Genomic DNA, 25675 nt, shown 5'->3' on the forward strand with positions numbered 1-25675 from the left:
ATCACTCCATCTGCAGGTCACTCCAAAGACAGATTCACGTACAATCACGTGCACAAATCAAATCCAGTTTTATTTCAATCCTACATTTATAGCAGTTACCCTGGCCTAAACTCCCAAAAGAGGCAGACAATTGTGTCCTGCACGGGGGTGCCACGCCTTAACAGTAAATATCAAATAAAAAATACAGAATAGCCTCTGAACCAAACCATCGATCCCACATTGTCACTCCACATTCTGACTCCAGCACCCTCCATCACTCAGCATCCCTCCTCGACTCCATCTTCCACACTSTGCCCATCACGCCACTGCCTCTGCTCCTAGTCAATTCTTCATCCTCTTCTTTTTGTTTCCCTCTTCTCTCGCCTCCTCCACCTATCCCTGATGCTCTCGTCTCAAAGTGCTGCCCCCACCCCCATTGATGTTCCTATGTCTTCCTCAATCCCTTCTTTATATGCTCACCACCCATCATCGATGCGCTCTCCATCTTGTTCAAAGTGCTGTACAGTGTCTCTGTCTGGAGTTTGTGTATCTGAGGGTATGGTGTTTGTGAAAGACAGAGTGTGTGTATCGAGGACTATGTGTGTTTGTAAGACAGTGTGTATTTCAGTTGGATAATGGCCTAGCTCTGAGTCCTGGTTTTCTTACACTACAATGAGCAAGCATTATCCAAATTGCCTTGACCACACACACACACACACACACACAGCCCTGGCATAGAGTCCCCTGAGGGTAGAGAGAGTAGAAACACAAATTACCATTGGATAAACAAGAGATCCAGAAGTCTGGACACCCACACACACACCCCACTAGTACAACCACACACAACACACACACTGAACGACCACACCCTGCTAGTACACACACCCACACACATAGTAGACTGATGGCAAGACACACCAGGGAAGCGCTCCACCCGGGTTTGTCTGTCAGTGAAAGAGGGAAGAGAAACAGCAGAAGTCTGAGGGAACAACACAGCGTAACTTCAGATTTATCCCTCTGTTATTCTGTTCATCTTTTATTCAGACAGCAGAGCAGGGGGAAATCTTTTCATCCGAAAAGATACAACCATCATCTGCAAGCAGAGGGACCTCCAGGCATGAATAAAACAAAAGAACTAGAAAGGTAGATTTTGCAGGAAAAATTGTGCGACTTGCTTCAGCTGTCCAAATGTATTTTTATGTCAGTGGGAGAAGTGTAGAAGTTAAAATTGATAGAGGCTAGTGTTTAAAATGTGAGACTAGTGTAGTAGCAGAGGTAGTGACTGTATTATAAATAGTAGTGGGATAATATATTTTAGTTGTTTATTAGCAGTAGAAGTAGTTACTTCAGTGGTGGTGGAGGGAGGACGGATGGAGGGAAGGAGCGAGTGATGGCTGAAAAGATGTAAGGAGGGAGGGAAAGGAGGACAAAAGGAAGGTAGGGGCAAGGAGGTATAGAGGAATGGAGAGGGAGAGAAATGAATCGAGAGGTAGATTGAGAGCAGAATGGAGTGATGGCAGGAAGGGAGGTATGATAGAGCTCACTCCGTCTTCCTGGCTGTTGTCTGTACATTATTGAGGTTCTACAGCGAGAGGTGAAGCATATATAATTAATATGAGAGGAGACTGAAAAGGAGAGATGAGGATATTTCACCACACACACACCGGTGAGAGAGTTGAACCTYGGGCAACACACACGGTTGTGAGGGTCATGGAATTTTGGATGACAGTAATTGGCCAGCCACATTATTTCCCGCCACACATKGTCTCCTCTCCTTCGCTCCTGACTGCATGTGCTGCCATAGAAATGTAATTAATACATTCTATTTCTATGTTTGCTGCTGCTGCATTGTGCGGGGSGTTGCCTAGGCAACCGAAGACTCATTCGCTAGTTTCATCAAGGCGCAACAAAGTTTCATCACGTCGTTAAAGGGATAGTTCACCCAAATTACACAATGACATATTGGTTTCCTTACCTTGTAAGCAGTATGTGAATTAGGTGTGACAGCAATCCATGCTTTAGTTGCCCTGGCACTGTGTCCACATGCTAATCTTTTAGCGTTTGTGGCACAAACCCCAATCAAGTCATGGGACCGATATTAGCATTTTTAACGCATCATCATTTTCWAAACGTCTATGTGACTTTTTTTGAGCTTTACAATCAATTTGAGATACTTTCAGATTATTTGGACATGATGCACAAAAAATGCTAATATCAGTCATGTGTGAACTATCCCTTTAAGAGTCCATATTACTGCATGAATGCCTGGCCATCTTCAGCCAGCTGTTCGCCACCCCCCCCCCCCCCCCCAAAATGGTTATGTCACCGTTAATTGTGCCAGCCCTACACACACAAACACTGTTACAACTGCTTCTGTTACGTCTGCTCCATCTAAACCAACCCAGACACACACAAACACACACTACATCGGAAGAGACGTCGATATCTTACGCTTCAAGGGCCAAACCCCGACATGAAATTTGTGCGTGTAACCCCGACTTACACAAAATTCTCCTATTGACATCCATTCATGATTGACAAAGCCAGGCAGTGTTGCATCTCGGGAGAGGCTCATTTCCATCCTAGGCCCACTGATTTAACGAGTTGGCACTTCTACGGCAATAATAGAGTTCAGAGTCGTTAACGGCTTCAAAGAAAATGAAACTTTCCACACCTATGAGCTTGTTCAGTGGTTGGATGGATGGTGCTAAATGGTGTTTATTAATTTAGCTTCAGGCCGGTTCAGAGAAAGGCTACAGCTAGCTGAGAGAGAGAGAGAGAAACAGAGGAGGAGAAGGAGTAGGATGAGGAGGAGAAAATGAAACATAACAGCAGCACCTCYGGGCACTACAACACCTACCTGCTTACAGACAAACTAAACCGCATCCCCACATGCTCTTGTTAAAGCCTCCAATATACATGACATCTGAACGTCCCCGAATAGAGATCGAGACCATATCCATTTCCACAAATGACCACTATATCAAGCGTTTGGGAGAATGAGAGTTACAGATGATACATTTTCAGCACCTGAACAAAGGGGATACAAATATGGATATACCGTCACACGGGCACAAACGCACGCGCACACACACTTCGAGTGTTTAATAAGTGAAGCTACACTTGCGGCGCAACCAGGAGTCGTGGCTTATGGAGTGGACACATGGCGCCCCAGACGTCACTTAGCCAAAGGTCACTGTTGATGGGACACTGTAGCAGCACATAAACAGGTACACTGTTACACACACAGGCCAAATGCTACCTCGCAGACTATGTTGCATACAATTTTGCCAGGTGACACACAGAGGACACCAACACGGTACACTTGCATGCACACACACACACAACGCTATTCAATTGTGCAGGTGAGAAACTCACTGGCATGCTAATGTGTTGATTGTGCAGTCTGATGAGGTCTGGAAACACCAGTGTTTAAAATATTTAATCGAAATAGCGATTGAGGAGCAAGAGTATTGTGTTAGACTGGTGTCAGTCTAGGCAGTTTAGTGCAGTTTGTCCATTCTACCTCAGAGGTTTACTCATTGTCCCCCTGTTGATGTATGTCTGCTGCTTTTAAACAGCTCCCATTGAAGAGGCTTGAGACCTTGTCTCATGCTATGGTAAGCGCCACAGAACAAACTTTACAAGCTTCTGGATAGCTGAAATGTCTGTGACGGTTTTCTCCCGAGGAGACTAAATATGATAAGCGCAACATGAAAGGTAAAGTGAAGGTTAAAAAAAAACATGGTTTTGTTGCTCATTTCAAATGCCCTTCTGAGAACGGCAAGCAGGGAAAGGGTTTCCGCCCTGCGACGAGCAGCACTAGAGATGTGAGCAGGAGTGCGTGTGTGTGTTTTGCTACACTCTAGACTCCGAGAGTGCTCTGACTGGGCCTTGTTCCATTCTATTACTGTCACACCGGTGGTAGGGGGCCGTGTCCCAGATCACACAACTACTGAAGCAAACCCACCTGCTAGAAACAGCGCTTGAGTGCACACAGCGGCTGTGCAGGTGTGAGATATCTCCGTGTTGGACTGGGGATCTAAGGCAGAACATTTAGCGCTCTTCTAACACTTAAAAAACGAATATGCTCTCCCCTTGCTGGCTAGCAAGCAGATCAACAATGTGTGTGTGTGTGTGTGTGTGTGTGTGTGTGTGTGTGTGTGTGTGTGTGTGTGTGTGTGTGTGTGTGAGAGAGAGAGAGTGAGTGAGAGAGAGTGAGAGTGGGAGAGAAACAGAGAGAAACAGAGAGAGAAAGAGTCAGACTGAACACAGCGACCATCCTTCAAGGGAGCTGCGCTGGAACAAGCAGTGCCAGCTGTGTGTGTGTTATAGTGCTGCTGTCTCTTTGTGCTCTGCTGTCTTACCCTCAGGGGAAACATCAGGGGTCTGGGCTGAGGTGATAAGTGCTGTGGGACACCGCCACACAGTGCCGACAAACAAACATGCAAACAAAACCGTGCGCGCGCAGACATACATACACACACACACACACACACACACACACACACACACACACACACACACACACACACACACACACGTATACACTCATTCCCACACACCCCTGTGCGTAGATGTGCACCAACACACCAACTTATTCAACCTGTTTAGGAGAGTAAGCGGGCGGTTGGTTGAGTAAAGTCATACTTTAATATATATAGCGTTATTATTTTACCCACTGTGAACCACCTGTGGAGCCTGCAGAGGAACCATGATTGTCCACAGACACACAGCAGGACGGTCACACGTAAAACGAGAACCATGGCTCAGAAAGTTGCCAATGGTTTGAAACAAAACCAAATTACAACACGCTATGCAGTGGGGAGAAAATTCTGTGGTTGTAATTTAACAGAACACACTGTCCTCTGTCTCTGTGTGTGTGTGTGTGTGTGTGTGTGTGTGCGTGTGTGTGTGTGTGTGTGTGTGTGTGTGTGTGTAGACTCACCAGTTTCTTCCTCTTGTCCTGTTCTGTGGGAGGCTCCTCATCGTCAGTCAGCTTGGGTTCCTCGAAATGGCTCATCAACATACAGCTAGCAGAGAGAAACACACACACACAGTTACACATGGACAGACAGACATGTACCAACATATACATGCACCCTACGCACGCACACATACATGCAAGCGCGCCACACACAGACAGACACATGTACAATGCGCCAACACATATGGCCCAATGGGTATGCCCATGAATCATGCAGCTGTGTGATTGATAATGCACTAGTGAATGTAACATAGACATGGTGACTGTGATGAAGAGTCTTCGAGGGGAGAGAACCTTAGGGCATGACATCATCTAAAACCCATGATGCACTGCGGCATCACTCTCGTATATCATACACACCATATAATCGCTGCATCCACAAAACATTCACACATTCATTCACATACATATTTACACACAAAAGTATWATACAGGTGATTCTCATGAAACCAGTTTCAAACATGTCTATAGCAAATTGAGCAACAAAACCATGATGCATYTGCAAATATCAACTATCATTCTGCGGACTAAGATGTTTAGTTTTTGGCAAAGTGTCTTATTTTAAATACACTTTATCCCGAATCCTTAACATTTTCACCCCAAATTGTCATTACCGAAATACATCTGGATTAAATTCTCTGGTAATTTTTTATAAAATGTTAAATTAGATAAAACCCAACATGCATGAATAAAACACAAAATATGTTGTCGTTTGTCCATAAATCATAAAAAAAGGTTATAATAGTTGAAGTTTACATTAAACTACAACATTTATTAAGTAGTAGAACTTCATTTATTTGCTTACTGTATATGCATTCAGAATGAGGTTCTTATTCTCAAACGCCCCTTTGACCCCACTTCACCTTCGCATTACCGAAAAGGCTGAAGCTCAAATTGGGTAAAGATGTCAAATACAATTTGATTATAATTGTATAATTACATTTTTAATTAGTGGAGCAACATAAAAAATATATTTGAAATGTATTACTTTTTTGGACTGTTACGGTAATGAGAACTTTGTGGAAATGGTGGTAAAATGCATAATATCTGATCGAAAAAAACATAACAATAATTATGAAATAGATAAGTACAGATCTAATCTCAGTGATCCAAGAGGAAATGTTGTGAAAAATGACAAGATTTTTGGGGTCAAATGTCAGTTTTGTGAGAATGACCCACACATGGATACACACACACACACACACACACATACAAATACACAAGCATGGTGGTGACAAACTACCCATTAATTCCTCACTATTTGCATCAACTTTTTATCTCCATCAGTGTGTCCGTTTATTGCATTTGCAAACAATAAAAGCAAGAAACTTCCATTTGCTAGGATGCCCAGAGCTGATTCCTAACAACTTTCAACAACAGCCAAAATAACTTGAGGGGTTGAAGTGTGAACTCCGCATGCCAGTGTGCTGTCTGGGCGGGGGTCGGTAGCGCTAGGGCTGCTATCATATGTCTGGGGTAAACACTATTACGCCGTGCACCATTGTTCCCTGTGCCATTTCACGCACCATTAAATCCCCAGATTGGCACAGCCAATGTTATGTTGAACCAGCACACCTCCTCCTTATGGGATTACATTACTTTATCAAACTTTCTCTTTAGGCTTTTGGGTTTGATGTCTTTCAGATTCCTACCGCCGATTCCGATTTCATGTAGGCGCCCTCAGATTCTAACCGTAGACACTGTGGTTCTTTGCTTTCTGTTTCTCACATTCACACAGTTTAAAGGATCAGACTAAATCCATTTTTTGCATCACATGCATTTCCATCATCAGTTCTATTGACTGTCGTTGTGGTCATGCTGTGGGCAAGCTATGGTCATAATGTGGTCGTGCTGTGGTCGCGTTCAGGTCAGACGTACTCTTTGAGGGTTCCTGTGTCGGAGTCTTCCGTCATCACGTCATGCAGCGCCTCCACACAGATGTTGATGATGCCACAGAACTTCTCCTGGACCACACTAGAACACAAAAAAAAATCACATTAAAAAGGCAAACTGCAACAACACACATTTGCAAACAAACTGCAAAACAACAACAAGAACAAGACTATGAACAACAACCATTTAAGATACACTGGAACAACAACAGAGTTAACACACAGAACATCTCCACACTGGGACACAATAAGAGACAGTTTCTTCTGGATCATCCACAGTGTCCGGTATCAAACAGTTGGATCAATGGTCCCTTTGAGAATTGTGTGTGTTCCCGCGTGGCTCAGCTGGTAGAGCAACCAGGGTTGTGGGTTCGATTCCCACGGGGGACAAATATGAAAATGTATGCACTCATATAAGAGGGTCTACTAAAATGTCAATTGTTTCAATTGAAATAATGTTTGTACCCTGTGCTGCTACCACGCTGTGATGTTGTCTTAGGTGTTTTGTCCTATATTTTTAATCCCCGATGGAGGCCTACATTTGCTAGGCCTACATTGTAAATAAGAATTTGTTCTTAACTGACTTGCCCAATTAAATAAAGGTTTTATTCATTGATGTAAATATCGCAATCGCCATCACACTGCCCTATCCCCCATCAGGACAAGAGGAACACCTATGTAAGAATGCTGTTAATTGACTACAGCTCAGCATTCAACACCATAGTACCCTCCAAGCTCATCATCAAACTGGAGGCCCTGTGTCTCAACCCCGCCCTGTGCAATTGGGTCCTGGACTTCCCGACGGGCTGCCCCCAGGTGGTGAAGGTAGGAAACAACATCTCCACTTCGCTGACCCTCAACACTGGGGCCCCACAAGGGTGCATGCTCAGCCACCTCCTGTACTCCCTGTTCACCCACGCCTCCAACTCAATCATCAAGTTCAGGCGACAACAGTAGTGGGCTTGATTACCAACAACGACGAGACAGCCTACAGGGAGGAGGTGAGGGCACTCGGAGTGTGGTGTCATTAGAACAACCTCTCACTCAACATCAACAAAACAAAGGAGATGATCGTGGACTTCAGGAAACAGCAGAGGGAGCACCTCCCTATCCAAATCTACGAGACAGCAGTGGAGAAGGTGGAAAATGTTAAGCTCCTCGGCGTACACATCACAGACAAACTGAAATGTTACACAAACTTTAACAGATGCACAATCGAGAGCATCCTGTAGGGCTGTATCACAGCCTGGTACGGCAACTGCACCGCCCTCAACCACAAGGCTCTCCAGAGGGTAGTGAGGTCAGCACAACGCATCACCGGGGGGCAAACTACCTGCCCTCCATGACACCTACAGCCCCCGATGTCACAGGAAGGCCAAAAAAATCCTCAAGGACAACAACAACCCGAGCCACTGCCTGTTCCCAACGCTACAATCCAGAAGGCGAGGTCAAAAAGGTGCATCAAAGCTGGGACCGAGAGACTGAAAAACAGCTTCTATCTCAAGGCCATCAGACTGCTAAACAGCAATCACTAACTCAGAGAGGCTGCTGCCTACATTGAGACCCAATCACTGGCCACTTTAATAAATGGATCACTAGTCACTTTAAATAATGCCACTTTAATCATGTTAAAATATGCTACATTACTCATATCATATGTATATACTGTATTTTACACCATCTATTGGACCTTGCCTATGCTGCTCGGCCATCGCTCATCCATATATTTATATGTACATATTCTCATTCACCCCTTTAGATTTGTGTGTATTAGGTAGTTGTTGGGAAATTGTTAGATTACTTGTTAGATATTACTGCACTGTCGGAATTAGAAGCACAAGCATTTCGCTACACTAGCATTAACATCTGCTAATCATGTGTATGTGATCAATAACATTTGATTTGTCCCAGAGTCTGTTTGGGCTATTTATTTCTTGACACACTGACTAATAGAACAGATACACTTTTCTACTATGGGGGATAGTAGGCATAGGCTAGTGATGTTGCTGTTCGTTACTCGTCTTGTTGGCTGAGGGAAAGTAAAATGGACAGTTATTCAAAGTGCACATCGTTTCGTGGATTCATTCGACCATTTAAGAAAAACAAGTGTCACACAAAACTTGAAAAAGCCATACAATCCACATGGGTAAAATCATTGAGGATAACACACAACGTCTGGGACTTTTTTCCATTATGGTCCTCAGAATTTGGTAAGAAGGAACACACAATATTGCATCCTCGGCTTGGATGTTCTGTTAATGATAATTTAGAGGCGAAAGAAACACATACCTATTTAGGCGAGGCGCKGGCTAGCGGAGTAGAACACTTGAAAAATTAAAAGGAGAGCAGCACACTCTAGGAGCTCAGATGCAATAATGTAATAACCTAATATCCAACGTTTCGACAGATAAGCTGTCTTGATCAGGGTTAATAATTACCATAATCTAAATGAGATTTCTGTCATTCTGAGCACCTTGGGTGGATGATCTAATCAGCGTACGCACCCAATGCATATGGGTCCGGCAGATTTCGCCAATGTCCGGTAAATTCAAATGTTGCTGATCAAATATCCTGTGCCACATTTTCCGGACACAAACCCCGATATGTGGCTTTATGTCACAGAAACGATATTGGCGCCATGTGTGTGCCAAACATGTACAGAGCATTCGGAAAGTATTCAGACCCCTTGACTTTTTCCACATTTTGTTACATTACAGCCTTATTCAAAAATGTATTAAACAAATAAAAATCTCAATCTACACACACTACCCGATGATGACGAAGCAAAAACAGGTTTAGAAAATAAAACTGAAATACTTTATTTACATAAGTATTTAGAAATTGAGCTCGGGTGCATCCGGTTTCCATTGATCATCCTTGAGATGTGTATACAATTTGATTGGAGTCCACCTGTGGTAAATTCAATTGATTGGACATGATTTGGAAAGGCACACATCTGTCTATATAAAGGTCCCACAGTTGACAGTGCATGCCAGAGCAAAAACCAAACCATGAAGTCGAAGCTCCGAGACAGGATTGTGTCGAGGCACAGAACTGGGGAAGGGTACCAAAAACATATCTGCAGCATTGAAGGTCCCCAAGAACACAGTGGCCTCCATCATTCTTAAATGGAATTAGTTTGGAACCACCAAGACTCTTCCTAGAGCTTTGAGCTTTGAGTTTGCCAAAAGGCACCTAAAGGACTCTGACCATGAGAAACAAATTTATCAGGTCTAATGAAACTCTTTGGCCTGAATGCCAAGCGTCACATCTGGAAGAAACCTGGCACCATCCCTACGGTGAAGCATGGTGGTGGCAGCATCCTGCTGTGGGGATGTTTTTCAGCGACAGGGACCAGGAGACTAGTCAGGATCGAGGGAAAGATGAACGGAGAAAAGTACAGAGAGATCCTTGATGAAAACCTGCTCCAGAGTGCTCAGGGCCTCAGACTGGGGCGAAGGTTCCCCGCCCAACAGGACAACGATCCTAAACACAGCCAAGACAATGAAGAGCGGTTTCGGGACATTCTCTGAATGTCTTTGAGTGGCCTAGCCAAAACCCAGACTTGAATCCAAGCTCTCTCTGGTCTGGAGAGACCAGAAAATATCTGTGCAGCGATGCTCCCCATCCAACCTGACAGAACTTGAGAGGATCTGCAGAAAAGAATGGGGGAAACTCCCCAAATACAGGTGTGCCAAGCTTATAGCGTCATACCCAAGAATACTCGAGGCTGTAATCGCTGCCAGGTTCTTCAACAAAGTACTGAGTAAAGGGTCTGAATACTTATGCAAATGCTATATTTAGGTTTATTTTTTATAAATTTGTAACAATTTCAACAACAAAAAACTGTTATTCTTTGTCATTATGGGGTATTGTGTGTAGATTGATGAGAAAAAAACTAAACAATTTAAACTATTTTAGAATAAGGCTGTAACGTACCAAAATGTAGAAAAAGTCAAGGGGTCTGAATACTTTCCGAATGCACTGTATGTGTGCAAACATGTGAATGTCTACATGGAGAGAAGTGACATCCCCGGGGACATACAGTATCAGTCAAAAGTTTGGACAAACCTACTCATTCAAGGGTTTTTCATATTTCAAAACTATCAAATAACACACATGGAATCATGCAGTAACCTAAAATTGTTAGACAAATCAAAATATATTTCATATTTGAGATTCTTCAAAGTAGACAGACACCCTTTGCCTTGATGACAGCTTTGCACACTCTAGACATTCTCTCAACCAGCTTCACGTGGTGGCAGGTAGCCTAGTGGTTAGAGCGTTGGATTAGTAACCGAAAAGTTGCAAGATCGAATCCCCGAGCTGACAAGGCAAAAATATGTCGTTCTGCCCCTGAACAAGGCAGTTTAACCCACTGTTCCTAGGCCGACATTGAAAATAAGAATTTGTTCTTAACTGACTTGCCTAGTTAAATAAAGTTTAAAAAAAAGAGGAATACTTTTCCAACAGTCTTGAAGGACTGCCCACATATGCTGAGCCCTTGTGCTGGCTGCTTTTCCTTCACTCTGCAGTCCAACTCATCCCAAACCATCTCAATTGGGTTGGGGTCGGGTGATTGTAGAGGCCAGGTCATCTGATGCAGCACTCCATCACTCTCTTTCTTGGTCAAATAGCCCYTACACAGCCTGGAGGTTGGTTTTGGGTCATTGTCATGTTGAAAAACAAATGATAGTCCCACTAAGCGCAAACCAGATGGGATGGCGTATCACTGCAGGATGATGTGGTAGCCATGCTGGTTAAGTGTTCCTTGAATTCTAAATAAACCATTGACAGTGTCACCAGCAAAGCACCCCCACCCCTTCACACATCCTCCTCCATGCTTCACGGTGGGAACCACCCATACGGAGATCATCCATTCACCTATTCTGCGTCTCACAAAGACATGACGGTTGGAGCCCAAAATCTCAAATTTGGACTCATCAGACCAAAGGACAGATGTCCACCCGTCTAATGTCCATTGCTCATGTTTCTTGGCGCAAGCATGTCTCTTCTTCTTATTGGTGCCCTTTAGTAGCGGTTTCTTTGCAGCAATTCAACCACGAAGGCCTGATTCACACAGTTTCCTCTGAACAGTTGATGTTGAGATGTGTCTGTTACTTGAACTCTGTGAAGCATTTATTTGGGCTGCAATCTGAGGCGCCGTTAACTCGAATTAACTTTTCAGCAGCGGTAACTGGGTCTTCCTTTCCTGTGGCGGTCCTCATGAGAGCCAGCTTCATCATAGCACTTGATGGTTTTTGCGAGAGCACTTGAAGAAACTTCCAAAGTTCTTGATATTTTCCAGATTGACTGACTTTCATGACTTAAAGTAATGCTGTTGTTTCTCTTTGCTTATTTCAGCTGTTCTTGCCATAATATGGACCTGATCTTTTACCAAATAGGGCTATCTTCTGTATACCACCCCATACATTGTCACAACACAGCTGATTGACTCAAACGCATTAAGGAGGAAAGAAATTCCACAAATTAACAGGCACACCTGTTAATTGAAATGCATTCTAAGTGACTACGTCATGAAGCTGGTTGAGAGAATGTCAAGTGTGCAAAGCTGTCATCAAGGCAAAGGGTGGCTACTTTGAAGAAACTCAAAAATAAAATATATTTGGTTACTACTGTACATGTTTCCATATGTGTTATTTCATAGTTTATGTCTTCACTATTATTCGACAATGTAGAAAATAGTAAAAAATACAGAAAAACCCTTGAGTAAGTAGGTGTGTCCAACATTTTGACTGGTACTTTATGTCAGACAACCCTGGAGCAGAGGATCAAAGAACATATTTAACATCACGTTGGACCTCAACTTCCACTACAACACACATTGCTCCCCTCGTGTGTCGCGTCTATGTTCACCCTCACCTATTCCCTTTCTCGCTCATACCATTTCTAGCCACATATTCCACTTTTCTCTTCCCCGCTCGCCCTCCCTCTTGGTCTTTCTACTTGCTTTGTTTCTCTGTCTGGCTTTCAGTGTCAGTCTGTCTCTGTTGGTTTCACTCATCTACCACTCACCTACGTTTGTTTCCAAGAACCCAATACTTGGCAGGCATAAAAACACATAGGCCTATTGTGAAATTGCAGTATTTCCTCCCTCTACGAACTAACGAAGCTAATACCTGAAAGGGAATGAAGAGAACATCTCTCTAAGATTCAAAACCTGCTCTAGTCTACACACCATTGGATTGGAAAATATGATCTAAGGTTCAAACGCTAATAGCACGATCTGAGAAAGCAAAATCCCTCACAAAAGTTGAGTAACCCTTACATTCTAAACACTTCTCTATCAACTTTCCAGTGCTGTGTATGAAAGGGATAATAACGTAATAATAAATGAATAATAAGCTATCAGCGGTCTAAATGTGTGCTATAATAATAAAATGCCATTTAGCAGACACTTTTATCCAAAGCGACTTACAGTCACGCATGCATACATTTTACGTGTGGGTAGTCCCAGGAATCGAACCCACTATCCTGGCATTGCAAGCGCCATGCTATACCAAGTGAGCTACAGATGACCACAAAGCTGGGTGTGAGTAGCAAAGGCCAAGCTTGTATTTCAGACATTGATTTGGAGAGACAGGAAAGTCGATTCCATTCTAGTGACAGGGATTTAAGTTTGGCTGGAGAGAGCAGATGGGACGGAGAGAGGTAAAGTGACTTCATTGATTATCCATGTGTAGTAATCTGTAGAGTGTATGTGTTGATAGATATTGGATTGGGAAGGAGCTGGGCAAAACCATTTATTTGGGATTTGATGGTACTTTAACGTATGCCTTTTCCTGAGGCACAATGATGATACCTCGACATCTGCTGAAGTACGTGTAAWWWWWWWWWWWWKWWAAATGTAGGGTGTAAAATTCTTGCTWAACTAGCCCACTGGTAGTGCTTTATTTGACGGTCATGTTTCAGTGATAACATCATGTTATTACTGTATGTTAGGTGGTAACCATGKTTACTATCTTGGAGGGGAGAGAGACCGGGGAGACATGAAGTGAGGGAGGGAAAAGACAGTGAGCAAGAAAGAGAGGGTGACAGAAGATCTGGATAAGAAAATTCTGCCAATAAGACAAGCAAAGAATGCATATTAGAAAGTAGGGAATGTGGGCAGTGATTGAAAATGAGAGGACAAAGAGACAMATTTTTCTCTAATGTGGTGAAAACCCGATGGGGGAAGACAAGGTCCAGCCACCATTTGATAGCTCAGCTCAGTGGATCAAAGATATAATCTATCAGCGCTCGACTTTGGCAGGAGCTCATCAGAGCAGAGTGCCGGCACCTAAAATCTTCTGCTGCTTAAGCTCCTTTTGCTCCTGCACCTAAATATAAACCGYACCGGCACCCAAATTGAGTACCGGCACCTATTTCAGACCAAGTCGAGCACTACAATCTATTAAACATCTGATGACACATTCACCAGAGTTCGTTACATGTTGGACCTTCAAGCCGTTTCAGTTTTCTGCATGTCATCCTCCATGTTTTATTTATTCATAGGTTCCAACAGTTCATATAGGCTGAATTATTGAGGGAAYGCATCTGTGAGTATATGTAGCTGGCTGGTTCCAGTTCAACCTCAAGCCCCATTCCGTAGCAAGCTAGCTAACTAACTAAGTTACTAGCTAGCCTTCTCACAAGTTATTTGCTAGCTAACTAGCTTACTATCTAACTAACGCAGTGGTGAGCCGTCAGGGCCTGCAAGGCCTTCTCTGCTGGCCTAAACATCATCAGAATATTTTTTTTTTTTTTTTTTTTATAAATATATTTTCCCACAAATATGTATTAAATTATTCCCCAGAGTAAGAGTTATACTCTTCATTTCATAGCTTTCCTCTTGGTTGCACTGCTTCCAGCCCCAGGTTGAGATTTGGAGGGCTGGTCTTTATGTTAGATCTTTTATCCAATCATATTCAGCCATCATGTGTTGCCAGGGGTCTAAAATCTGCCCTCGGGCCTTCAGAATCAACAGTGCGGGCGCTTGTAGCTTAAAGTGAATGGAAATTAAAATTTTGTGTCAACCAATCAGCTTTAGAGTTGGCTATTATACGCCTGCTGGCTGGCTCCAGTGTTACACAGGAGCCAGCTAGCAGGCGTAGTGCGTCCACGTCTTTTGATTGGATTACCAATATTGAGAGGCAGGTCCTATGGRCAGGTCTATGCAGATCTAGGAAACTGAATTTGATAAACDAATTAATTCGCGTTCTACTAAGCTGTTTTTTCAACCCACAATGGCGGAAGGAGGAGAAGATATYGATTTGGTCGAGGATATAATTATAACGCCATTCTCAAGACGAACTTTTCAAGAAAAGTTAGACATTGTAAGGAGAGGTGGCCCGACGCCACAAAGCCTGTCACAGGCGGGAAAGGGGTTMGTTCGCTCGCCACTTTCAAAGTTTCAACTACGAGCGCTATGGCTCCGAGAAGCACTGCAAACTGTACTGCTGGGAATGCCTATTATTTGCAAGTGATCGATTTGGTGTTTGGAGCTACACTGGCTTTGCAAACTTGAGTTGTCTGTTAAACACTGTTTATCCAAAAATGTCAATTTGTCAATTTCAAGGTGACGCAACGCCTGGTTATACTGCGTTTCTGTCTAAATGTATAGTGTCTAGAGCCATGGCATAATGATGGTAATAAGAGGTGGATTAATTCGGGTGGGACTGTGTAGTACCTCACTGAAGGCCTAGGCCCCAGGCCCACGGCACGCCACTGAACTAACGTTAACTAAGTAGCTTCCTAACCGACTAACAAATATTAGCTAACTAACGAATTAGCTAACTAAATAACAGATCTGAAAGGACTATGCTGTCAAAACTACACTTCCTTCAGAAAGCTGAAGATACAGAATTTCAGTTACTTTAATTTTTCCCATTGAACACCCAATGCCTAGGGGRAAAAAAACATTTCATAGATTCATTATTTGAGTCTTTCTTTGAAAGGGTGAGAACAGAGTGGGTTGGCCATACTCATAACGAAACGAGAGGGGGAAATAACTTGAGATAAAGAGGGCCGCGGAGCTTCAAACTCAGCGTCAAACTTGTGAGTGGATGGATAGTCGAGACAAAGGTTTTATATAACTAACCCATGATAGACCACAGCCTGTCGTTTCTAATGGGAGCAAATGAATCCATATTTGGTGGTGAGTGGAAATGCCAACCGGAAAATGTATACATCCGGTGAAACATCTGGCTCATTGTTCGATTTGTGATTCGATTTGTGATCGAATAAGCTTTATTTTGTAGAATGAGTAGCTTTTTCACACTCTTGACAAAATGTCTGTCAATAGCTGCCAATTGTCAGTTGTACATATGCTGTCGTTTTGCCATAGTAATAATGTACAGCTACCCCTTTGGTACAACATTTCTACCCTCAAGTCTAAACATGCATTGCTGTTTACATATTAACATTGAAATTATAGCTTAAAGGGGCGGCAGCGTAGCCTAGTGGTTAGAGCATTGGACTAGTAACCGAAAGGTTGCAAGATCGAATCCCCGAGCTGACAAGGCAAAAATCTGTCGTTCTGTCCCTGAACAAGGCAGTTAATCCACTGTTCCTAGGCCGTCATTGAAAATAAGAATTTGTTCTTAACTGACTTGCCTAGTTAAATAAAGGTAAAACATTTTTATTTTTTAAATGGCTAAGAGAAAACAATCATATTGAAAGCCTCAAACTGCAAATCTTAAAAACAGACAATAGACTAAAGAAAAACTGTTCTGATGCCACCTCACATAACAGTCTGAACAAGGTGCATTAAAAGTAGAGCCAAACAATTACACAAATGACATTTAGACACTTTTGGAGGACTACATCTTACGCCAACAGACAAACTTGTCTCGGATACTTTCCTCTGTCCAGTCATGCGCTTAATAACATTTTAAAACTTTAATAACCTTGCTGTGTAACACGCACTATTGGACACCCCTACCCTTAATCTCCTGATATTAGTGTCAGGCTTGGCTGTCATGGCAACCGATTGAAGTAGGCGCCCGGCGTCATATTAAAGATCCCTTATCACAAGTGAGGCTGTGTCAGTTCGAATTCCGTTCTGCTCGACACCTCGTTCGTGATTATTTACCAATGGGTGTCACCCCACCTCCATTCCAGAGGAGATAAAAACATGGACGTGTCAGGGAAGCCAAAGAGTGTCCTCGAGGAGCAAGGAAAGACACATTCTTACTGTATGTAGCTAGTTGCAATGCTTCATGGTGCTAGGGTCAGGCAGGGGATTTTTCTCTCTCCATTAATACTTTAACAGTGTCATACGCATATCCATCTATGACGTATATCAGTGTTGTTCGAAGAAACTTGCGGTTTTGTACATTTCCAGTTCTGTGGTGGAATTTGGGTTGATTTGATTGAACTCGGCCTGTATTTTTGATGTATTCTGTGACTTGAGGACGTTCCCAGCTGGGAAACTTCCATCTCCCTCTTGAGATCTCAAACAAACAAAAGCAACAGTATAAATGCCACAATTGAGTAACTTCTTAAGAACTGATTCTCTCTTAAAGCTGTTTGACCACATTGAATCAGCAAAGCAGTAACTCGTTCACTTTAGTTTGATTGTAATGCTATACAATCCTTGTAGTCCCACACATATGTCTGGAAGATTGGCATGCCAATTTACCAGGTCAAACAAAATACAAATGACCATTGACCAGGGCACTCTTCCATGAAACTGACCACGCAATTTATGCATGCTAAGTAGAGGATATAATAACCTAAAAGCTAGGATTCCAAAATGTGTAATGTTATTTAAAGACTTGCAAAAGTCCTTTTAAACTTGGCCAAGTAGGTGATAATCCTATGACCAAAAAACAGGAGGACCGAAAGTCCAATAACCTATCCTCTGCTGATAAGGAATAAAAGCTACATTTCCTTCAATGGCTTAGAGACTAATACAAACCCATTGATAAACAACCTTTTTTTTTTTTTTTTTTTTTTACAGTGAAAGAAATTGTGATGGGATGGACTGAATAAGTAAGCATTTCACTGTTGGTCTACAGCACACCTGTTGTTTATGAAGCATTTGACGAATAAAAATGGATTTCGATTCATTTTTGGTTGAATAGTTTATGGTGAGCTAAATGCTCACTTTTAAAAGAAAATGAAGGGGGGACTGAAGTGGTACCCTACTCAGACCAACACCTCTCTAGCCTCTTCAAACCAGAACACTGATTTACATTCAGTGACAGAAAATAAACTAGTCATCCAACATCATTATCATAAGATAGGACAAGAGAAGGCTGCAAAATTAAACAAATCATTGAAATGTAAGTGGCAAGGAACAGTTAGTGAGTGGAATAATTGCATGTTAAAGGAGACGGAGTAGTTATCTATAGCCACCGTGTTATCAGATATTTACATTACATTACTGGCAAAGCAGAAGCTGTTATCCCCATCTGACACACACGACAGTGAATTTACACAAAACAATTATTTTTTCATATCTCCATTTATTTATGGTTTGCCCTGACTAAGTSGCTGTGGATAAAAGCATCTGCTAAATAAGGCTTTCCCAAACTTAGCCACTGTAGTAAATGGAATTCGGTTCAATCGCAGTGGATCGAATCATGTGAATCAAAATAATCATTTGTGAATCGCGAACAGGCGGCTAATTTTAGGAAAAAAGACGTTGTTTTGGATTACGTGGTCGCAAAACTCGTTTTGAAGATACTTCAAGTTGGGCATTCAATTTATGAGATATTGCAACTCAATAGATGCTAGTCAACCTGCAAAGTAAACACGACTAAGGTAAGCAAAATATGACTAAACTACGAAAGAAGAAAATTTGTGCGCGTTCTTCACCTGTCTAAAAATATTTGTATGGTAGTTGGAGATGTTGTTAAATGTAGAATTCTAGCTGAATTAAGAATAGGTCTGATTACTTTAGCAGAATGGTATATATTTCAGCTAGGTCATCAATTGTATAAAAAAAAAAAAAGAAGAATAAAAAAAAAATGCAGAATATGCCTCTGCAAAATGAAAAATGAAAAACGGTGGTCCCTGTAACTCATTTTAAAACCATTATACCAAAAGTCTAACATCTTTTGGTATGGCTGATAGGTGTATTTGCTTGCTCGCCACAAAAAAAAAATGAAATCCATTAAACAGTAAATCAACTGTGTATGGCCTAGTACTCTGTCACTGTACGATTCGATTGAGGTGACGTCTACAAAATTCCTCAAACTAAAGCATTTCAGCTGTGTGACTGTGTGAAATAGGGTGATAGTTTGGAGATGCAACACAGCCAGCAAAGGCTGTCATATCCAATTGCTGATGCAAAGCAACGGAGGGGGTGTTACAAAAGAACTCCCACTTGCCTCCAGTACGATTGTCACATCAAAACAAAAGAAAACTCAGCCCCCAGAATCTGGATAAGGAATTTACCGCCATACAACACAATACTTAGAAAGGAGAAGTTCATTCTGAATCCTTTGAAAATCTTTCCAAAAAAGTTCAATAATATGTTTTACCTCCCACTCAGCTATCTGCCACGGTATAATCATTTCAGTGCTTGTAATTCAGTGCTCATTCTTTCTGGCTCACATAAAAGACAAGAAAATAGAATATCAAATGAAATATTTATCGACCAACAGTTGTAAACAAATATTCGTGGTCTTAGTAAGTCCTGAGACTTATACACAAAGCTCCTGCTCCAGCTGTTAGGTTTGACATTATGGTTGTATCCTATGACAATCACCCACCATCAATACCGTAGCACAATTCGTTTGTCGACATTTTGAGTCAAGTTGATCAATGTCTCGACAAAGCAGTAACAGATTTTGCTTTCAGGATGAGGACAGTCCTGAATTGACCCTGGCAATGTTTGCACTCTGTGTGGCGTCAGAGAGAGGTGTGAGTGACCCTTTTAGATTAGAGTCAGGGAGATGTTTTTTGATCCAGCCCAGACTGTCCTACTTACATCCCATCGACCAGCTGTACTCCAATGGTCATCCTCTCTCTCTCTCACACACACACACATACTAACATTTCATATTTTAAATGGTATTTTACAAAATATTCCATCCCAAGAAAAAAACACCTTTCTCCCAGAAGTGTTAATCTAAAGCTTATAAAGCATATGTCACCATTTGATTAGAGCTTTGATCGGCATGACATTCAAGCCTGATGCTACCTGATCCTGATGAGCCATACATTAATAAAGACATTTTATGAGCCCAAGCCCAAAAAAAGCCAAAACTATTGTGCTGGTATCCAATACATAGCCTATAATATACAGTGCATTTGGAAAGTATTCAGGCCCCTTCCCTTTTCCCACATTTTGTTACGTTACAGACTCCAAAATGACCCCCAAAAAGTTGCAAATGTATTAAAAAAATATCTTACTTACATAAGTATTCAGACCCTTTGTTATGAGACTCGAAATTGAGCTCAGGTGAATCCTGTTTCCATTGACCATCCTTGAGATGTTTCTACAACTTGATTGGAGTCCACATGTGGTAAATTCAAATTGGTTGGACATGATTTGGAAAGGCACACGTCTATATAAAAAGGTCCCACAGCTGACAGTGCATGTCAGAGCAAAACCCAAGCCATGAGGTCGAAGGAATTGTCCGTAGAGCTCAGAGACAGGATTGTGTCGAGGCGCAGATCTTGGGAAGGGTACCAAAACATTTCTGCAGCATTGAAAGGATAAGCGCCTTGGTCTGGGAGGTGACCAAGAACCCGATAGTCACTCTGACAGAGCTCTTGAGTTCCTCTGTAGAGATGGGAGAACCTTCCAGAAGGACAACCATCTCTGCAGGACTCCACCAATCAGGCCTTTATGGTAGTAGTCAGACGGAAGCCACTAATCAGTAAAAGGCACATGATCGCCCACTTGGAGTTAAAAAGGCACTTAAAGGACTCTCAGACCATGAGAAACAAGATTCTCTGGTCTGATGAAACCAAGATTKAACTATTTGCCCTGAATGCCAAGCGTCTGGAGGAAACCTGGCACCATCTATACGGTGAAGCGGTAAAGCTTGTGCCAGCAGCATACCACCCTGCGTCCTACTGCTGGCTTGCTTCTGAAGCTAAGCAGGGTTGGCCCTGGTCAGTCCCTGGATGGGAGACCTGATGCTGCTGGAAGTGGTATTGCAGGGCCAGTAGGAGGCACCCTTTCCTCTGGTCCCCCCAAAAATATCCCAATGCCCCAGGGTAGCGATTGGGGACATTGCCCTCTGTAGGGTGCTGTCTTTCAGATGGGAGGTTAAACGGATGTCCTGACTCTGTGGTCAGTAAAGATCCCATTGCACTTATTGTAAGAGTAGTGGTGTTAACCCCGGTGTCCTGGCTAAATTCCCAATCTGGCCTTCATACCATCATGGCCACCTAATCATCCCGTTTATAAATTGGCCGATTCATCTCCTCTCCCCTGTAACTATTCCCCAGGTCGTTGCTGTAAATGAGAAATGTTCTCAGTCAACTTACCTGGTAAAATCATGGCAGCATCATGCTGTGGGGATGTTTTTCAGCGGTAGAGACTGGGAGACTAGTCAGGATCAAGGGAAAGATGAATGGAGCAAAGCACAGAGAGAGAGATCCTCGATGAAAACCTGCTCCAGAGCAGGTTCACCATCCAAAAGGACAACGACCCTAAGCACGAGTGGCTTCGGGACAATTTAATCCATTTCAGAATAAGGCAGTAACAAAATGTGGGAAAAGGCAAGGAGACTGAACGCACTGTATAGGCTACCGCACATGACAGAAAAACATAAAAGCAAATAGATGTAGTAGCTCTTGGGTAAACAAATTAAACTAGCTCCAGTGGACTGTACTGCATTGTGTTCGGGGGCGGCAGGTAGCCTAGTGGTTAGAGCGTTGGACTTGTAACCGAAATGTTGCAAGATCGAATCCCCGAGCTGACAAGGTAAAAATCTGTCGTTCTGCCCCYGAACAAGACAGTTAACCTACTGTTCCTAGGCCGTCAATGAAAATAAGAATTTGAACTGATTTGCCTAGTTAAATAAAAAAAATATGGACTGGAATTACACATTCAAACCATAAAGCTGGGAGGGAACATGCAATCCTGGTGCAGGACATAAGGCCTACAAATTACCAAGGGGCTAAAATATAATAGGGCCTATTTTAAATTTKTATCATTAGTAGGCTGACGCATATATACCTTTCAATCTTTACCAAGATTGAATATTTATGGTCTGAACAAATAACTGCTATAGCCTAAAGCCATCGCGAGTTCGCTCTTCTTTCAAACTCCCCTTGAGTTTTACTGGCTGCTGTACTTAACATTCAGCAAACAAGAGCTCTTCCAACAGTATATTCGTATAAGAAATACAAAAACAAAATGTCTAGCAAGCTATTCTAGTCTAGCCTTTCCTGGGACTTAGAAGTTAAAAGCGTATGCATAAACCATCATTCATTATCTAAATATAAGGCTAATAATGCATTGAATGTTTTACCCGAAAGAAGTAGGACATCATATATATATATATATATATATATATATATATATATATATATATATATATATATATATATATATATATATATATATATATATATATCTTGAACAGGATTATCGATTTTGGATTAAATTTGAATGGAATTGATGGAGAGAGAGAATAGGGATGGGCTTTTGACCTTTTTTGACTGTTCGAGTACTTGCATGATTCGACTGAACTCGACTGAACAAAAAAAAAAACATTAAAAAAAGCTATTTTTAGAACAAGAGCAGTACTGGAAAGAAATTATCCATATGCCAACAGTGAGCAACAATAACACATTTATAACCATTACAGATAAATCCTAATAGCTAAATTGCCTCATATAGTCAATAAAAAAACAAGTGCAATTTAAGATGAATTTATTGAAACTGTAATATCAAGTGGTTATATTATATCGTGGCACCCAATCTTCAAAAAGGATGTAACCTCATCGATGGGGCGCTTGCTCACTGGCAATTTTAGCAAGTAAATCTTGGTGGGACAAACTTTAAAAAAAAAAATACTATGCATGCCAGCAAAGCCACTACACAAAACTAAACAATAYATTAATTGCACTATAACGGTGACAAACGGTGCCTACAAACTGTTAGGGCCTACATAAAGCTGTCCCAACAGCAGAGTCCCAACACCTTACCACTGCTACAMCTGGCTATCAGCGGAGCCTTGTCTGGCAGCGAAACAGTTAATTCAGCCTCATTTACTGCCTTTAAAAAAACATAAATGCTATGACTGACATGTTAAACAAATGTGGTTTCTACTGGGAATTGAGATGTACAAACTATGGCATAAGGGAACRACGAACGGATAAGAGGCAATCCGTAATTTCGATTAAGACATTGAGCGAGCTAGGACGGACATTGTCAATATAACTATTTGTTCAGCACTTTTGAAATGTACAGTGACAGAATTCAGAATATGTTCCGTTCTTACAGTATTCTCCCTGTACACCAAGTCAGAACCGTAGGATAAATAACAGGGGCATATAAGCAGACAATGAAAGCTCTTACAATATTCAATGACATGTCTCTAAAACAGGCTATAGGCTAATTAAGAGGGGGAAAGGGAACAAATGAATAGCGTGAGGCACATGGGCTACTAACAGCTTACTACACAACATACACTTAGTAAMGTTATTACTTTCTTAGCTACAGTATACATATCTCCCTGGCATATTACATAATTTATGCAGCAGCATACAATACATTTTTGGACCCACGTTGTTGTGCTGTGCTCACTTCCTCCCAAACCACTCATTGTTGAATCTGCGATTCCCAACTTRTTGTGTAATGTTTATGTCCAATGGCCGATGAGCACTGATAGGTTTTATCTATAATTTCTCTTMATTACTTCTCTTCATACGACAAGGATTGAAAAGGACTTGCCAGTAGATTGTCAACTTGATTCATGATGACTGCTAGCTAATATTTTGAAAGTATGATGTTGACATGATCAGACCAATCAAAGCTACTGTACRTATAACGTGATTTTACATTTTATTTCTGGCCAATGACCCTGAGAGCCTTCTTGGATGGGCACTTCTAATATCAGCGGCCAAAGGGATAGAATTTTYGAGGTCTTCCCTTACACTTCGCAGTGACATACACAACCGTTCAAAAGTTTGTGGTCACTTACAAATGTCCTTGTTTTTGAAAGAAAATCAMWTTTTTTGTCCATTAAAATAACATCAAATTGATCAGAAATACAGTGTAGASATTGTTAATGACTATTGTAGGTGGAAATAGAAGATTTATTTTATGTAATATCTACATAGGCGTATAGAGGCCCATTATCAGCAACCATCACTCCTGTGTTCCAATGGCATGTTGTGTTATCTAATCCAAGTTTATAATTTTAAAAGGCTAATTGATCATTAGAAAACCCTTTTGCAATTAKKTTAGCACAGCTGAAAACTGTYGTCCTGATTAAAGAAGCAATAAAACKGKCCTTCTTTAGACWAGTTGAGTATCTGGAGCATCAGCATTTGTGGGTTTGATTACAGGCTCAAAATGGCCAGAAACAAATAACTTTCTTCTGACACTCGTCAGTCTCTTCTTGTTCTGAGAAACRAAGGCTATTCCATGCAAGAAATTGCCAAGAAAATKAAGATCTCGTACAACGCTGTGTACTACTCCCTTCACAGAACAGYGCAAACTGGCTCTAACCAGAATAGAAAGRGTGGGAGGCCCAGGTGCACAACTGAGCAAGAGRACTATATTGAGTTYATTATGCCTGTCCTTGGAATTTTCTAAATGGATTAACTATTCTAYATTGAATATTTCATGTGGATGAGTTATGGCTAGGACATCTGTCTGGTGAGTAGGCCAAGGCTTAATGATTCTGATGAAAATACGCTCTGTCTTCAAACTAACGTTGTTGCATAGTTTCAGTGTGGAACCTGTCTTTGTTGAGGGGGTAAATGCCACTAGCAGTTCGCAAARTAGGGTCGTCACTTACGTTAGTTACCACAGCCACAAATTCATAAACCCTGCCTGTTTCTACAATTTTGCTTCATAAAATCAGATTTTAAACTTAACCACATTGCTAACCTTTTTTTTTATTGAATTAATTTTGGGCAACAGATATATACAACAAAATGCACAATGTGGACCCAGAGGATATAACTTGAAAGTATTCATTAAAACGCTTATCTCCAAAGTGGTCCTCGATGGTAAAAATAACTAACACRTAATGATTAAAAGACAAGACAAAATGACAAACAACCATAAATAYATTCATTACATTGACATCCTAAAAAGTGGAACTATTCACTGCACTTCTCCCTAACCTTAAAWATCAACCATATTAATTTCACATTAAAACAATCTATTAATCGCACATCATACCGATCCTTCAAATAAATACACCTGACCAGCAGTAGGGGGCACAAGGGGCAATGGAGTGGTTTCCCTTAKWYRWCCKWRTSMRAAWSWWWRMCTKYKYYTKMWWKYTAWWKYTAYTTTTTATTTGCTTGATCTCCAAGGGAAGGCTATTCCRTAGACAAATGCCTGTATGGAAAAACGTGCTCCTCGCAGTACTGTTTACTCTTATGCCTCACCCTAAACTTAAATTTAKACAAAAAAAGCWCATGTTTACTTWCATACATTTTTACAATACAGCCAATGTTGACTTAGTGGCTGTGGTAATTAGTGACAACCGCAAAGTAGCCTAAGCAAAAATTACATAATTATTCCAAAACTGCAACTCATTGTCGGAACACATATTTTCCTACTTCAGTTAACAAGTCCATTATGAATTTGAGATAAAACTCAATTTGGCAAGGAATGTAGCTTGTGTMYCCCATCAGTAAGAGACATTTTTAATAGGCATTTATT

General features: G+C 41.6%; 1 protein-coding gene across 1 annotated transcript in view; it reads right to left on the reverse strand.

The window, feature by feature from the left end:
• Positions 1 to 25675, reverse strand: part of ipo11 (importin 11) — a 245206-nt gene that overhangs the window by 40508 nt on the left and 179023 nt on the right. The window contains exons 27-28 of the mRNA XM_024001611.1: positions 6845 to 6940; positions 4928 to 5012 (exon numbers count right to left, since the gene is read on the reverse strand). Of these exons, the coding sequence (XP_023857379.1) occupies positions 4928 to 5012; positions 6845 to 6940 (181 nt within the window). The remainder of the gene's footprint in view (positions 1 to 4927; positions 5013 to 6844; positions 6941 to 25675) is intronic.

This window comes from Salvelinus sp. IW2-2015, linkage group LG15 (assembly GCF_002910315.2).
Source record: "Salvelinus sp. IW2-2015 linkage group LG15, ASM291031v2, whole genome shotgun sequence".
Classification (NCBI taxonomy): Eukaryota; Metazoa; Chordata; class Actinopteri; order Salmoniformes; family Salmonidae; genus Salvelinus; species Salvelinus sp. IW2-2015.